The sequence below is a fragment of the Trachinotus anak genome, unplaced genomic scaffold, assembly GCF_046630095.1.
Source record: "Trachinotus anak isolate AG129_WGS33_773 ecotype Australia unplaced genomic scaffold, CSIRO_AGI_Tana_v1 ptg000008l, whole genome shotgun sequence".
NCBI classification, from domain to species: Eukaryota; Metazoa; Chordata; class Actinopteri; order Carangiformes; family Carangidae; genus Trachinotus; species Trachinotus anak.
In genome coordinates this window covers 19537635-19555039 of record NW_027273859.1, presented here as the reverse complement: position 1 = coordinate 19555039, position 17405 = coordinate 19537635, and the positions used below count along the sequence as shown (strand labels likewise).

General features: G+C 38.9%; 1 protein-coding gene across 1 annotated transcript; it reads right to left on the bottom strand.

The window, feature by feature from the left end:
- Nucleotides 1-3891: 3891 nt before the first annotated feature.
- mapkapk5 (MAPK activated protein kinase 5) lies at nucleotides 3892-16845 on the bottom strand. The gene is made up of 14 exons (XM_071483324.1): nucleotides 15915-16845; nucleotides 14203-14276; nucleotides 10785-10860; nucleotides 9184-9281; nucleotides 8958-9066; nucleotides 8470-8559; nucleotides 7880-7975; nucleotides 7665-7745; nucleotides 7350-7537; nucleotides 6791-6911; nucleotides 6495-6625; nucleotides 6133-6248; nucleotides 4993-5097; nucleotides 3892-4254 (listed from the first exon to the last, which is right to left on the bottom strand). The coding sequence occupies exons 1-14, from the start codon at nucleotides 15948-15950 to the stop codon at nucleotides 4160-4162; spliced, it is 1416 nt and encodes a 471-aa protein (XP_071339425.1). The 5' UTR covers nucleotides 15951-16845; the 3' UTR covers nucleotides 3892-4159.
- Between the last annotated feature and the right edge of the window lie 560 nt (nucleotides 16846-17405).

The window sequence follows — 17405 nt, the reverse complement described above, 5'->3', positions numbered from 1 at the left end:
GACTTATCAACACAAACAGGAATGGCTACTTCAAGTGAAATACATTTCTTCCTCTTTGCATCTCTGTTTGATGCCAACATCAAGAGGCAAACATTTTTTTGAAACTCAAAGTATGTATTTAAATTAAAAAAAAAAAAAACAAACCTCTCTGTACTCTATGAGTGCAGAGGAAACGGAAGCAACTGGTATTTATCAAGAACAGAAGTGCTGACTAAAACATTTCTGCCTTTCAGGTCATTTTTTAATGAGCTGAAAGGCAGAAATTTAAATTAAGACAGTCATTTATCCTCATTCAACATTCATGTTGGGGGAGCTCTCATGAAACAAGAGATCTTGCCTCTTTTCTTGTATAAAATCAGAAAGCTGCTCTCTTTTCACCGAGCAGGTAAGAGAGAGGAAGTGACTAGTGGAAACTGCATAATATTTGTGAAATATGCCTAAGGCTGCATTAGCCTGAATGTCAGTCTGAGAGCATCCTGCAGCAGCAACTACTCAACAAGAGGATGCAGGGGAGGGAGGTAGCATCTCCAAAACCATCTGCTCTCTGGGATATTTAGTAACACTGAGCCAGACTGAGAAGCAAACAGTAGGTTAATGGTGTCGGAGCACGACCGTGTGCTTCCCTTGGGGTTGATAGGCGTATCAATATCATGATACATGACTTTACAGTACAAAATTACTAATATATACACCGTCCTTCAATTATAATGATCTCTCGGGTAGCAAAGGATATAAATTCTGTTATTCGTGAATGGGGAGGAGATTAGAGGAAGCAGCTATGATTCATTAATAGGCCTCCAGAAATACAAAAAAAAGGTTCAGCACTGTGAACCACACACAAGCGCACACACACCCAAACATAAATTATATTATAAACTGTCACACTTTCACACAGACATGGTCAAAGTAAAACAAAACAGCAGCATTTTAGGTCCCACCTATAGTGAGAAGCTATGCTGATCCTGCAATACTGTACGCTTGATGTGTTGCACTCAAAGATGAATGATCCAACATTAGGTAAATCAAAGAACAAACTTGACTTCTGCACATTAAAGCAAATAGGGCTGTTACTAACCATTACTTTTATTACTTTCTTGATTTATCGATTAGTTGTTTAGTCTGTAAAATGTCCATCAACTAATCAATTCATCAGTTAGTCATTGGGGATTTGAAAGAGAGCACTGGGAAGTAGTTATGCTTAATGTACCGGTATTTGCTTTGTGGCAGAAATATGAAGATTGATTCCACTCATATTTGTCTGTTAAATACAAGGAAACAGGTACTAGCACTGGTAAACCGACTAAATAACACGCTAAATGTTGTTTATTTAAAAACAACAAAATGCCATTTTACGAGGGCTATGTACCAAACTATTTCTTGGCTAGGACATGTTGCCAGGCAACCAGTGGAGACAAGTTGCTATGCCCTTTAAGAAATAGTACAACAGACAGTAACTGATGTTACAGCCATGAATTGTGGATTTTTTCATCTAACTCTTGGAAAGAAATGAGCAAATTTTACAAAATGTTGAACTCAAGTTGTAAATTAAGGAGTTATCTTATGACATTAATCAATACACTAATCTCCTTTTTTCCAGAGGATTAATTTTTTTTCCCGACAAATATGCCGCTAGATGAAACATAAGTTTCCAAACCATCACATGAAAACAAGAAAATCACAGCCAAAAGGACAAATATTATTCACTACTTTCAATGATTCCTTTCATCCTGTGATTTATTTCTACTGATGATAACAGGAAAGAAGGAAGATGCCGCCCCGTCAACAAGGCACATTTGAGCGTAAAACTTAGACTTGTAATAATAAGGCCTTTTCAAACACAAGCTGTGGTTATCATTAAGCTTTTAAGGGAGACTGTATGATAAACAGTCATCAGGACAGACAGTCTCAGAATCAGGCTAGTAATGATTCCCTTTGCTCAAATTTTAGTTTTTAAGCCAAACTCAAATAAGAAATACAGACATACAGGAGGGCTTGCGCTTTGTCTTCATGTCAGTTACATATGTACTGTCACTGTTCCATGTCCCCAAAATGTCAACTTTTCACAAGCTTAGAAAAAAAAAAAAAAGACTTTTTTTAAGCAAAGACAAAGCGTTTTTCATATAATCCAATAAGTTTTTAAATGGTCTATTTATCTTAACAAGTAGGAAATTTCTTTTAAATACATAAAGAAACATTTCATCCTTCAGTGTATCTTATCATCAGAATTGTAGATGCATGGTTGTCACTGGAAAACAATGATATATCGCACAGACATAATTTCTCATAAGATAAAAAAGATCAAAGATCAAAAAAACGCATGGTTAATGCAGGTATCTTGACATGAGAGCATGTTTACAAAATAATTCTGTATAAAGATAAGACTTAATCAAAGGGCAATTTCAGAACAAACTTCGGGGGTTTTGAACTGAACAAGAGAACATGCACTTTTAGCCGCCACAGCCTCATTCAAACACCTGAATACAAATCCCTTCTTTCAACCCCTCTCTGGAGAAATGATATAAGATATGACTGGAGCACTAGAGTAAAACAGTGCAGTAAAGATTTCACTCTGTCTAATCAATGATATAATATAAATTACAACTAAAAGGTGACAATGAGCAAAGAGAGGGAGCATTTACTAGTATTAAGACCATTTAAAGGAAGAAGGGAAGATCTGTGTTAGACAGCAATACTGACAAATTGATACAAACTATCTCACTGCCATGTACATGCATGCATTGTGAATACATGATTAAATTATTGCCCTATTGCACATTCAGTAGCACAGCAAGTTTTATGACACTGAAAACCTAACAAAGCTGTTCAAGGTTCATGCTGAAACCTCCTAAAGATCGTTCCCGTCATAACGACAACAACGACATTGCACCAAAAATGTCCGGTGCATTTTGTGTGCTCAAGTAGCAAGCGGTCTTGCTTTAAAAGGACCTAAATATGAACTGACCCTGGTCTGAGTTCCAGTAGATACAACTTTACGTCAAAGCAGCTCAGATTGTGTCTGTTTCAGACGTCAACAACTTTAAATGAAGACTTAACTTTAGACCTTTCAGAATCACATCATAAACGTTCAGACAGAAAAACTGTTGCAAATATTTGAAAGAATTTACTTCATTTTACTTGCCAGACACAACTTTCAGAAGCTGACAAACAGTATCATCACTTAATGTGGAGATTATGAAACCTACGTGAATCTAGTTGAGTGTAAAAACTCAGTCTTGATCTCCGAAACAGTTTGACAATGAAGTCTTAACTTAAGGTCTACTTACCAGCTTTCCAGCACTATAGAGCTTTCAACCCCATCTTGGTGTCTGAAAAAACAATCTTCTAAAGAAGGCAACGAGACAGTTAAAAGCTCAGAGACAAAGCTGCTAAGTGGACCTTACCTTAAGATTAGTTTGATCTAAGTGAGTCGAAAAGAAAACCAGCCAGTGTTTATGCTGATCTAGTCTCATACCAGCTTTAGGAAAGGGGTTGTGACAAAATGAACAAATTTGAGGCTGCATTTTTATATTTTGACACTTTCTTTTACCTCCATTTTCACTCTGCCTCAACCTCTGAATAACAAAATGGTCAAGGGAAAGTTGCACAAAAAAACAAAAGACTCATATAATTTAAACTCGGTCTGAGAGTCAGAAAGTGTGTGGAAGAACAAAGTCACATCGTAGACAGTTTGAGCCCACTGCCAGGCTACAAGTTAAGTATAAAATAATGGAACTCTTTGTTTAAATAAATAAAATTCTTAGGATGGTTAAAGGAAAATAAAATAGAATAGAATAAAATGAAATAACTGGGATAAAACACATGACATCTTGGACAAGCAGCTAATAAAAATTCCCTCCCAGAAAATAATTTCTTTCACTGATTTTTCTCTTCTTTTCTCTTTTTTCTTTTTTTTGCAAAAATGAAAATATAGTTTTTTTTCAATGTTCTCTGCCAGTGTCCATTTAAAAAACATTATAGTACCAATGAGTCCTTTTTGAAATATATCTACAGCTGTACAATAGGTCTTGCAAGTGGATTCATGAAAAAAAACACCAAAAAAAATTAGCGCATAATTTTACATAAAAAAGCGTCTTTACAGATATGGGTTAAAAAGGGTCATATTAAACAATATAAAAAGAAGATAGAAAAACAGCATTTGCTAATGAGATTCTTGGAGATTCGTTTTTTCTTCAATGGCCTGTTTTACTATTTCTGCCAACTTCAAGCGGTCAACTTTATCTGAGAAGGCTCGTCCTGCAATGAAAAAGCTGGTGGTTAGGGACCTGGTAACAATGAATAACTAGATGTGCAAAAAGAATTACATAAATGAATCAATCACTGGTGCCTTTAGAAGTCAAGGCTGTATTGCTTAACTAATTCATACAAAAAACAGTCACCCAACTTTCACTTTCTCTAAGAGTCTATTAGAAAACCAAACAAATTATAAAGTTGACTTCATAATCTCATAAGAAAGAAAAACAGACCTTCACACTTAAAAGGCTTGAACTAAGTAACATTTGGCATTTTTGCGTGAAAAATTATCGAAACAATGAATCAATTGTCATATTAGTTGTTGATTAATTTTCTGATGAACAATCAATTAATCGACCAATCGTTTCAACTTTACTGATAATCCATCAGCCCTTTGAGATCGGTTTGAGCTGCAGCGTCAGGATTGGTCTTCCATATTTATTTGTTGTTATGGACAATGGAGTTACATTTGTGACAGCAACTATTTTTTTTTTGTTGGCAGGCAAAAGAAACAAAAAAGGTCAGAAAATGTAGGGAGTTATTAAAGGTAAATAAAAATAAAGAAGAAGAAAAACTTCCAGGAGTTATGTTGATGATGTCCAATGAATGACAGAACGAAGACCTCTTCTTTTCTACATGTCAAAAGCTTAAACAGCTGCTTTGATTTTAGTCGTTTAATATGAAAGACAATAAAGAAAAGTTAGTATGGCATTTGCCTCATAAGGATGAGATGGTACTGACCGTCCCAGCTGAGCCCCTGCAGGCCTTCTCTCAGCAGTTTACAGTCTCTGTTGAACCTCCAGGCTTCATACATCACCTCATTCAGCTTCTCGTCCTCGTTCTCTCCTGGACAAATAAAAATATTCACCTCAGAAGCTGCTCTCTTTCTCTCAGAGCTATTTTGTATTGCCAAGAGAACAACGTCACAATCCTGCCTCATACTCTATACGCTAGAATATATATAGCTCATGTAGCCTAATTAGGATTCCAGCAGCATGTATTAATTTCACCTGTTGAGCAATGTTCGTATTACACTCTGGCTTTCTAGTTTCGTAACTAATTTATTTCATAATTAATTTGTCACTTTGTTGCTATGGTAGGTGTTTCCCGCATTCCTTCCAGTCCAAATCTTATTTTTGTGGCTGACATAAAGGAGAAACCTGCTTCACAGAAGTTGTGTGATCTGGTCTTCACAACGTGCTGACTGACAACACACTCAGCTTTAATGCACAACAGAAATGATATGAGAGAGGCTGCTGAACTGAATGTGTTGGTAGGAAATGCACTCCAGTAGTTGGTTGGTGAGAATCGCTGATCTGGCTGAAATTCCACGCACATTAATCACATAAAGGTGTACAAAATTTTTAAAAAAGCACATGAAAGCACAGCCGGCACGTATCCAGATCAATCATGCTACAGACAATTCTGCAGCAGATGAAGTCAGGCATACTGATCAGGGCAGGGATGCAGGCATACATTTAAAACTGCCAACATAACAGAGCTTAATATTGTAGTTCGATTTGATGTATTTCTTTTATGATTCATTACAACACCAGGAAACCTGATGGTTATTTGGGGAGCTAAGCCCCTCCTGGCTCCCTCGTAATTTCAACAATGCTATTGAAACATGGGCGACTATCTAAGCAATTTGGGTGTCTTTTGTAGCCACAGATAAGCTATAGCCAATTACATTTTGGGAAATCATTAATAGTCAATAGTCTGTTTCCTGAGCACATTGGCAGCTTCTTTGCTTCATTTTCATCTCTAACTGGGAAAAGCAAATCTACTGAAGACACTTCTCTCGTTAAACCAATGTTACTTCAAGACGTCTGTTTTTTAGTGCAGTTAGTTCAAATTTCTTAGACACCAGGGTTTACTGACCAGCTTGTGGTAGTATACACTGTGCAATGACATCTCGTAATTTTTCCAGTGCTACGTTGGAGTCTTCTCCTCCGTTCTCTGGGTCATTAATGAAGAAACCGTCACTGGGCTTGGGGCTGCAACGTGGACACCAAAACACATCAGACTCAAATGTTGATATTTTATTAAATACAGGAACCCCTAAAGTGCATAATAAAAAATGACTATAGACTGCATGGAGAGTTGGAGACCCAGGAGAACAGTAACTGTTTGTTACATTTAGCAGTTCAACAAAAAAAAAAGATCTATTTCATGTTTCAGAACTTTCTAAAAACATAAGATGAGAACAGCTGAAGAAAAAGGTGGCACAAGAGCAATCATACCCTAGGAGTTTCCGCTTCCTGAGGATTGGGTTGTTGACAGAGTTTAGGGGTTTCAGGCTGACGTTCAGATCCTGAATTCTCATGTTGGCCAACTGCTCTGCATGGGCCTGCTGGATACCTGCAACGACCGCCTGGGAGGTAAGAGGACAAAGTAAGAAAAGGAAAAAGCGGACAATGTATCTCAAGTTGACTAACTTTCAACAGTGGCCTCTGCTGGTCTATTCATTCAGGAACAGCAGCACGACAGTACAGCATTGGTGCAGTACAATATTTCGCACCTTTAACTTCCCACTCACCTTGTCCATCATCATCTGGGCAGAGGGCAGCACGTTGTCGAGAGCCTCAGTGCAGTTGAGCCAAGGGTGAGCCAAGACTCCCTCAATAGTCAGCCTCTCCTCTGGCTTCACCTTCAGCAGCCTGTGGGGAGCAGATGAGGAAGAGAGGGAAGACAAATTATTGGACAGAGAAATGACAAACGAGTGAGAGTGACAGAGGGAAAGGATGAATGAAAATAAACAGGAGACAAGACAAGAGAAAAGTGGGGATAACAGGAACAGTAACATACAGGAATAAAATATAAGATGCAAGCAGCAGTCAAACCAAATAACTCGGATATACAGTTTAGTCAGTGAAGTGAAAATAACAGAGCCAACAACTTAAAACAGTGTTAAAAATGGATGGAGAACACAAACACATCATGTGTGCTTCAGTCCACAAAGAGCCACAAACAGCCATTACTGAGTCAACTAATGAGTCTATGCATCAGTTATGTTTGACAAGTGTTTAAAAAAAAGATTTTAGAGTTAACCATGTGTGATTCAGCTGTTCTAGCAAAGAGAGAGGAAAAACACTTACTTGCGTACAATGTCCTTGGCCATCTCAGAGATCTGGCTCCACTCATCTTCAGGGAAGTCAAAGCTGCCCGTCATAATCTTCTTCCTCATGTCCTTTGGGATGGTGCGACTGTGGTGCTTGGAGTAGAACGGGGGATAGCCACACAACATTACGTAGATGATCACACCAAGAGACCACAAGTCACAGCTCTGGAGAAAGAAAAGAGACATTTGTTTTTAAAAAAAAAAAAAAAAAATCAACAATCAAATTTGAGGAACATGGCTTACAGAACATGGTGTAAGCATGAATGCTTAATTCAGCAGACATGGATTTCACCTTGTTGTAGGTATAAGGAGTGGGTGAGGTAGGTATAATTCCAGACTTTTCCTTCTGGTGTCTTCTTTGAGCCTCAAGTACCTGAGCAGAAACAGTGGTGGGAGAAATCCATCATGACAAAATTAATTCAATTATTATTATTGATGTGTTTATGATGTTCCTAAGCCAGATAGACACAAGCCTGTTTTATGTGCACTATGTTTGCTGCTTTTTACCTGAGGTGCTACGTAGTAAGGAGTGAACTGAGGGGTCATCAGGTCTCCTTGATCAATTTTGGCAAAGCCAAAGTCACACAACTTCACAGGTGCATCCTGTGGAAAAGACAGAATCACAGAGTAAAAAGTGTGAATGTGGAGCATCAAGGGATGCATATTTTAGTAGCTTCCTGTGAAACATTTCAGTTTGCTTATATCTCAGAGGTTTCACTGAGTTTACATTTACAATACATTTGGGGTATTAATGAAGGAGCTGCCAGAGTAAAGATGGATTTCAAAGTCTATCGTAATAACTGCAGATGAGATATTTCCAAATCTTCAATCTTCTTTTATATTATATATTTTGGCCACAGTCTGTCAGATATGGCCAAGAAAATTTTCTTCCTTACAGTGTCTCAATAAATAAATCACTGGTTACAAGCTTAAAGTTCAGCAATTTCCTTTCAGCATATACTGTATTGTGTGTGGGCAATTAATTAGCTTAGCAAGCATAAGCAGCGGCATCAGTTGTGGTGCTGGTATACTGTTAATACTGCAGGATTCATGTCTATATTTATTCCGTGGAATGCAGTGCAACTCCGGCTACTTACAAGAGAGTTATCCTTGAAGAGCAGGTTCTCTGGCTTCAGGTCACGATGTGCAATATTCAGGGAGTGACAGTGTTCCAAGGCCTGACTGATCTACAGGAGGAAAAAAAAACCACATCAGACCTTAAACACCGTGTTTGTCTAAGCAATTTTTTTTACAGCCTTGATTTAAGCTGGTATGTGCTCCTTTGACCATGTGCCTCACTGCTGAACTGCTGCATGAGCTACTTGATCTCAGCAGGGGGATGTTAATGACATGGAGTGGCTGTGAGACATGCAGTTACCCACAGGAATAAAAATGTTTCACACAAAGAAACATGCAGACAGACAAATCTTGACAGAATGAAAAGGATAGAAAACCACTGATGAACAAAGATCGACTAACCAGAATTAAATATTTACTGTACAAAATCTAATTCACAGAACCTAAAGACAAGCCGTCTTTGTTGACTCTTGTCTGTTTATGTGTACATATGTGTGTCTTCACCTACCTGTTTAGTGACCTGGCTGGCCATCTTTTCAGTAAAGTGCCTGTGCTGACTGATTCTGTGGAACAGCTCGCCACCCTCCATCATCTCCATAACTATCAGAAGCCGTGCTCTGTGAAAAAAGAAAGGTGTGGGTGGTCAGAGGAAACAGTGAAAGAGAGAAGATGGATCGTTAAAGAAATGTACAAAATTTTTACAAACAAATTCACACCCACACAGATCTCTTTACCTTGGGCTAGACTCATGTGGGAACTGGACACTATTGGCATAAACCTCCAGGATTTGCACTATGTTTGGGTGGTTGGCACACATCATATGGAGACGCACCTGCATGGAAAAGATTCAAACACCGTGTGTCGAGTAATTCACTTAAATATGTTACATTTTCATCCCATCCTCAAGACAATCACTTTGTTTGTCCCTGTAAAGCACTGGTGTTGAGTGTGGGCACTTTGCTGCCCACAGAGAGTCAGAAATGGGAAATGAAAAATGAAATCCATAAAATGTGGTTAAACTACAGCAAAGATTAAATGAGTTTAGTGTTGGTTAAGTTGTTTTAACTCATTGCCCCAGTTCTGGTCAAAATTACTGGCACCCCTGAACTCCAAGTACATGATTCAGAATATCTTTGGAAATTAATGCTAATAAACCAGTTTTGCATAACCAGAATATTTTTGATAAAATGTCCAAAAGCATAGGTCTAAGAAATAAAAATTAAATTAACAATGGCTGAATTCATTTTAGCTAGGGTCCTGGTACTATGCACACTGAACAGAGCAGAGCCATTGGTAATGTTACTAATAATGCCTGTGCTTTTCCTTCTGTGATAAGTCAAAAGTCAAAAAAAGGCAAAAAAGCCTTTTCTACCATGACATGACACATACTTTTATATCATGATGTTTATTCTGGCACAGTTAGTTCTGATCTAATATTGCCTATAAAAGGTCCCACTCACTGATTTGTGACATTGCCCACGCAGCAAGAGATATCAAAGTGATACCTCAGTAACTATAGAGCGAAACCAGCTGACACATTTCTATGGTTTCACAGTTTACATGTCATATTGCCAAACTCTGCCACAATGTGTAGACAAGCAATAACATCATATTTACAGAAAAGGTCAGAAGTATAGAGTAGAAGTATAGAGTATTGAACAGCTGGGAACTGAAGGTGGTTTAGTACTTTAGTAAATGAGCTGCAACACGAGAACTGTAACAGCAATAGGTTTTATCTTTAGTAAGTCATGCTTTTCATTTCAAGAATCTGCCCTAAGAACTTAAATAAAACAGATACCACAAATTATGCAGCTTACAGTAAGGAGGCTTCTTCCAACTTACTCATTGCAATGATGCAAAATCATGCAGTGTCCAACTAAGCAAAGAGCAATTTACAAGACGAACCAAAACAGTGATACCATTATGAAAAAAAAAATTCAATTTGTTTAGCAGTAATAATCAGTGTGTTTTTGCCCGTCAGTGACAGCTTTCCCAGTTCAGCAGCAAGAGCTTGTGTGAAGCAAGTTTGTGTTGCTTGTTTTGACTGCATGTCTCACTGCTTAACTGCTGTATGAGCTGCCTGATCAAAACAGAAGGCTGCTAATGACAAGCAGAGGCTGCTAGATAAACTGTTCACTGCAGGAAGACAATGTTACGGACAAAGACGCCCATACAAACAGACACAAGAAGCACAGGAGACAGACTGACAAGGAAAAGGGAAACAGGAATTAATAGAGACAGATAACAGACAGGCAGACAGAACAAGGCATATTGATATGGCCGGAGGCAACAAACAACGGGCATTAATCACAACCACAACAGTGTTTCCTCTAACCTCATTTCTGGCCTTGGGGCGATCAATGAGGATCTTCAGGGCCAGGCGTTCCTGAGTTGACTTCTTCACACAAACTCTGGACAGGAAGAAAACAAGAGTCAACAAACATGTGACTAAACACAATGTTTGTCACCAATGTGATCATTAAAGGATCAGTGAGGTGGTTTCTGTAGTGTGGCAGGTAACAAACAGTTACAACCAGGCATTGTGTCAGCATTCTTACTGACAAAGAAAAATGATCAACATCAAGTCAAGTCTGTTTTATTTTTATAGCCCAAAACCTCAAATTATCTCAGAGGATACCAGATGTTCATTTACATGCCAGACAGTCTCCAGTCTTTTGAAAAAAACAGCTGATATCCACGTGGAACCATGTGTAGTCTCATAAAACTTAGGAGCTTTGATCTCGTGTGTGGATACACTGCTTTTTCCTCAACAAATGTGCCATCACCTTTGCTGTCAGTAACATAAATATGCAGATTGCTGCCTTTAAAAGTAGCTTTAAAGATGATAAAGCCATCTTATTCGACAGAGTGTATACATGATTCTGTAAGGGCTTGTTCCAACTCTTCATTGAAGTCATATGATGTTTACGTTTAGTGAAATATTTAAAGCCAACAATCATTATTGTTATGGCTGCATCATTCCTTAAAATGGAAATTATCTGGTTGTGCTGTGCATCATTTCATACTCATTTCCACAAAATTTAGCCAGAAAATTTCTGTATTCATTTCTACCCACAGGCTAAAAAAAAAGAAAAACAGGAGATATTCCCATCTGAGAAGCCACAACTGGATAATTTTCTGCCTTTTACTTACTCTTCTCAATTTTTAGTGCAAATACAGATTTGTTTTCTGTCCATCAGCTAATCTATGAAACTACTATTTTCAGCTCCAGTGGGTGTGACCAATGTTTAGCTGCAAAGCATGAGTTTCAAATACTTGTGTAGGGGTTAATATCTGTTTTTATTTAAATGTCTTTAAGCTTTATTGTCAGTTTCTTTGTGCATGAATGTTGTTTTACAGCTGGTACACATTTGTGCCCCTGTTTAAGTCTGAGTAAGATGTGCTGTGAAATTAAATTTGTCCTAATATAAACACAGAGGTAAGACAGCAGCAGACTATCTGGCGTTCAGAATTGTATTTTGTCAACATCACAGCTTGTTATGGGAAATACAAATCGCGCCTGCATCTTAGTAACAAGAATAAAACCAAAGAAACTCGGCTGTTGTTGTATATTCTTCATTGTCACAAGGTTGAAATAAACTGAAAATCCCATGTAATGCACTGTTGACCTACAGAATGTGGATATACATTTCTGAAAAGCCCATTAACTAATTTCTCCCTCCTCTAAGCAGCAAGGACTCAAATACTCACTTTAAACACCAGCCTGTGGTCCTTAAACTCAGATTACACTATTAAAGCATTACTGCGAGAAACATTCTGTTTCGGCCAAAGTTCACTTCACTGGAAAGCAATACCTACCTAATGAATCACAGTTGGAGAGATGGGGGCTGGTACAATTAAAGGCATGAATGTGTTATGAGACAGAGAGAGGTAAGCGCAGGGGTGAATCAAGAAAAGATTCATAACAGACAAAATCCTCTGTGAGTCAGAGTGAAATACAGAGTCAGAAAAATAAAGAGAAGGGGTGGTTAAGAGTTGCCTGAAAAGAAACAAGTGTACAGCATGAATCATAGAGTTTAAGAGTAAGTTTACATGGAAGGCTGATGATTCAGTTTCTCAGTATTTTTGTCACTCGAGGCCAAAACTATACATATTAGAAAATAACAGGCTGCTCTGTGCTGATGCAGACCTGTGATAGTTTAAAAGTGCAGAATGGGCAGTAGGAATCAGTGACAGGCATTGATACATTACCGCTGGAATCAGCAGGGCTGTCTGCACTGCACATAGCACAGACAGACTCAGAAAGCTGCTGGAGCAGCCACTGCCTCTCTGTAACATTTTATAGTAACTGAATAAATCTCAAGACAAATAGAAGTTATTTATATGAAGAGATTATACCAGCAATAGCTAAAGCGCGGGAGAATACTGATGCACACATTACTGGCAAATGTCTGAATATGACAGATATTGCAAACAACACTGGTACTAACAGGTGTTGATTCAGCTTGCGGGACAATGCACAGATTTCGAGCAAGATGACAACCTCAGTCTGTCTTCTATGTCCACCACATAACTTTGCTTTAAATGTAAAAAGACTCGAGGCATTGCTGCTTATTGTTGGCATTTAAGAAATACTTGCTTTCCTGTGATATATTACTTTCCATTGCTTGGAGTGGAAATGATTGAAGAGAAGAATGCAGAAGGGCACAGATAAAGAAAACTGCTGAGGTTTATAATTGATGCCTAGTGCATTAACAAGCATCCACTATTTTAAGTGTATGTGGACTAAAACTTGCAGAAAAGCTAAGGAATTAGACACAAAAAGACTTTCAAAAACAGGCCAAAATACTTCTACTTAAGGTTGTGAGTGAGAAAAGTTTTAAGTTGGAATAACAGCCTCAGATGCTGCAGCATGCTGCACATGGATTGCATCTGAGCCAACTGAGCCACTACCAGCAACGACAAAAATGGTCACACAAACATCTCCATATTAAGCCTCGTGTTGTGACGCTGTAACACATGTTACACACTGGTAGCTAGTCCAGTGCGTTAAAGCCCAGTCAAGTGACAAGCATCTAGCCCTTTCATATTCTCAACATGTGTTAATGTGTCAAGCATAAGGTCAAACTGTGCTGGTGAGTTGGTGTCACAGTGACAATGACGCAATAAAACCGCAGGAGAAGTAATAAGAGGCAAACATCAGGAACATGTAGGGAGGTTCTTTGGCAACAGGCAGAAAGTTTGTTCATTTAGCAAATAATCTACATCTGATCTGACATCATACTTGAACTGTCCAGTTCCAACCGTGTGGTCGCAACCTAATCTTATGCACTCCACAGCAACATTCACAACAGTGGTTTAATTATGCACCACAGAGGCTGAGCAGTATATTAATATTTATCTCTCCTTAATCCTATCATGGGATTTTAGAATATGCTGAGTCACAATACATTATTTTCACATCTAAACAAAACTAGTAGTCTGAGTGATCTTGGTCCCGCTCTCAGAGCTGAGCTTAACCAAGAAAACATCCACTCCAAAAAGATTACCCATTTCCCAGCAATTGATTTCTCAATCCCAGACACATACCATGATGATGTCGCCTGGTTATGCAATACAACTTGTCCCGGACCTAGTTTAATAAAAACATTTTGTTCCATGTTCTGTCTATACAACACTGCCCAGCAGTAACAGTTTGACATTAATCTTATACAGCACAAACACAGTTAAATCAGTAGGAAAAAAAATAACATTTAGAGAGTGGAGAAAGTCAAACTCTCTCTCACACTCACCTGACGGGTCCACTGATGCCAGCTCCCAACTTCTGTGTCCAGTTTATGTTGTACTCGTCCAGAATGGATGTCTCCTGTTGGGAACAGAAACCAAACCAACAACATATCAAATGTTTGAGGAAAAAAAAAAAAAAGAGGCAAACTTTTGTGCAGAACTGAAACTGCTGTTTATCATAATGTAGACTTTTCATTTGATTTTTAAACAACATTCATAAGATACACTTACAGAGGAGTCTGGCAGATTCTACTGACGTTTGACTGAGTAAGAGAACTGTGCATTTCCCCCTTGTGTTAGCACTGTTTTATCCATTATCACCTGTCTAGATTCATGAGAGTATAATCCTTCACCGACATTATTCTTGAAAAACATGTATGTGTGGGTAAGCTTAGTCACTGCTTCCTACAAAAGGATTCTAAAAGATGGATGGGATGCTATCCTGGAAGACAAGGGTTGAGGTTCTTATAATTAGACTTGTGCTGAGTTTGAATACATTTTTGCTTTGTCAATATTTCCAGCTTTGTGAGGTATTTAACAGAGACCCGTCCTTCGTTTGTATTACAAAACCTCAAACTTGAGACTAGAAAATTGTTAAATAAGCCCTTTTCCTCCTTTCCTGAGAAGATGTTGGTTTTGGCCAACACAATGCGTTTAATCATGCGCCACTGCCAAAAGGTACCATAATGTCTCCTCCCTATTGCTCCCCTTGCCAGTCCAATCTGCTCCCTGTGAACACAAAGAGGCTGATGACAATCTGGATTCATGATTATTATGCAACACAGGACTAGGGCTGGTATTTACTATGCAACTGCCCAGCGGTCTGTACTATAAGCTTCATATCTTTGAAGGATCTGACTTCCCTTCATCCAGCATTGGTGGTCTTAGATAACAGGTCTAACAAAGCTGATTATTAACTGACTATCAATTCTCGATTTTCCAATCCAGCTATTAGCATGTTCACACAGAGGAGGAAGGGTTTGTAAATACTTGCCAACCACATGCACCGTCAATACATCAGGAGCAATGTATTTAATACAAGACATATTTCTTGGTTAAGTGCTAGGGTCTTCACACCAGAGAGCCTGGGTTAAGCTCATAGTTATCAAGCTAAACCACTAATCTTTTTTTCATGATAACTGCCCCGGTTAACTGAGAGTGTGTTTAAGTTCTCAAATACTACTTCACTCCCAACTGTGAAAGCAGGGCCCAGGGCCACTTGAGATGACATTTTACTGCTGACATAGATGCCCGGGCAGTGACACATTGTGGGAGGGGAGCAGGCCAGGAACAAATCCCAGAGCCAGAGTGGATGGAAAAGTCACCAGTTACTGACCATGACCGTACTAGATAGATCCAAGCACATTGTTTATCATGGGTAAAACTTTCCATGAGCCACTTTTCATAATTTACAATGCTACAAAAAACTCCATGGATGCCATGTCAAGTCTACCATTGCAGATTACATTGGAATCATTATTAGCGCAATAAGAAATTAAGATCATGTTGACAAGAGTAACACCAATCTGAATATAAGACAAATAAAGTGAAATTTGTCTAATACTAACATTTCCCCCATCAGCGTAAATTATGACAGCTTCACTTGTTTAAGTTGAACTACATTAAATTAAGAGCAAAGCTGATTCCTGCTACAAAAGTAAAAGCTAGTACAATATCTACCTGCATGAAGATTCACATTTGATTTTGTTAAAATTACCTTGATGAACTTGTCTGCGTTGTTATCCTCCGACATGGTGGTTTGCTCCGGACAGATGAAGTCCGCCTCTCCAACCTCAGCCAGCTGACAGTGGAAACAAAGCGTTTATCTCCGACCTTTACAAAGTTTTGGTGTTGCAACCCTGGGCTGGACCAAGGCTTGTTATATTACTACTGATGACAGGATAAGGCCATTAGGGCAAAATGATGTTCGGCCACCGATCAGCCACCGACGTGAAGCCCACCAGCCGGCACGGTATAACGTTATATCAGGCCAGCTCGGCTCACAACCTCGGGGTCCGACTCGCTCTTCCAGTCGTCTTAACTTCACTGTAGTGACCATGTAGAGTGTCAAACTCCGAGCAATGTGACCAGAAAAGCCGAACACAAGTCCAACGTTGGACTAGCCCACCACTTTTGGAGGGGCACTGAACATGGGACAAGAAGTGTATTTTTAGCCAGCGCAATGAGGGCTGTGCTCTGCTAAGGCTGCGAACACACCGTGGACCGGCTAAGTTGCTAGCAAGGGAGCTGGTGCCACGGTCCGGGCAGACGATTACACAACAAAGGCAATCTTGAAAGATAAGCTAGAGCAGAGATACTGTTAGAAAATCGCCTCGGTGATAGCTGGCTCGATGTGACACAACGAGCACACAGTGTTCCCAAAAGGCAGAGCAGCAGCCTATTATGTCGTCGAGCCGAGCCTGGTTATGCGCTAGCCTGCTAGTTCAGCTGGTAAGTTAGTTTCCCAGCTCTGCTCAAAGCCACGGGTATTAACATTTTTTCCACAAGAAAGTACAACAACTATTAGCGCTCGTAAGGAACGATAACACTATCTCTGTGACAGAATATGTTAATGAAGAATCTTTTGAAAGGTAGCCAAGGAAAGACACGCATCTGTGGACTATTTTGCTAATCCCATAGCTTCTTGTCAGAGGGGACACAGTCGGCACTACGCAATAGCACTCCGCGCATAACGCCTGATTAAAATCATTTACACGTTCACACATCGAGAGCAAATTTGCATGTAAATAATTTTTCTTATGGATAAATGCATGTTTATAAACCATATTAAGCGCGATGCGGTGGGTCTGGCGCATTTTTAAACTGAATTGTTCATAATTTCGTTCAAATAAATTCGGAATGGACAGAGTCTGATGGGTCCTAATAAGGTCCCAGTTTTCAGATTGAAGGGTAAAAAAAAACTGACGACAAAATATTCGGGACACACTTTGCTAAGGATAATGCTCATAGCCTTCAAACCTGTCAACATTTTTTGTTACCTCCCTTAGAGAACACTTGAACAACGTATCCCAGCAGTCCTGCAATAAACAGTGGTGGGAAGTTATGAAGAACATTTACTCAACAGTACTGCAGCTCATATACTTAAGTCCAATTTTGAGATACTTGTACTGCATTTGAATATTTGCACATTTCTGTTGTGTTATACTGCTGCTATAATGCTCTATTACAATTCAGGGCTAAATATTGC

What these genes read in the sequence shown, in the direction of transcription:
- mapkapk5 (XM_071483324.1), bottom strand. Translation starts at nt 15,950, where the DNA reads ATGTCGGAGGATAACAACGCAGACAAGTTCATCAAG. An exon ending in CTTACTACGTAGCACCTCAG is followed by an intron (nt 7,746 to 7,879) that starts GTAAAAAGCAGC and finishes GTTTCTGCTCAG; the next exon opens with GTACTTGAGGCTCAAAGAAG. An exon ending in GTGTATACTACCACAAGCTG is followed by an intron (nt 5,098 to 6,132) that starts GTCAGTAAACCC and finishes TTATTTGTCCAG; the next exon opens with GAGAGAACGAGGACGAGAAG.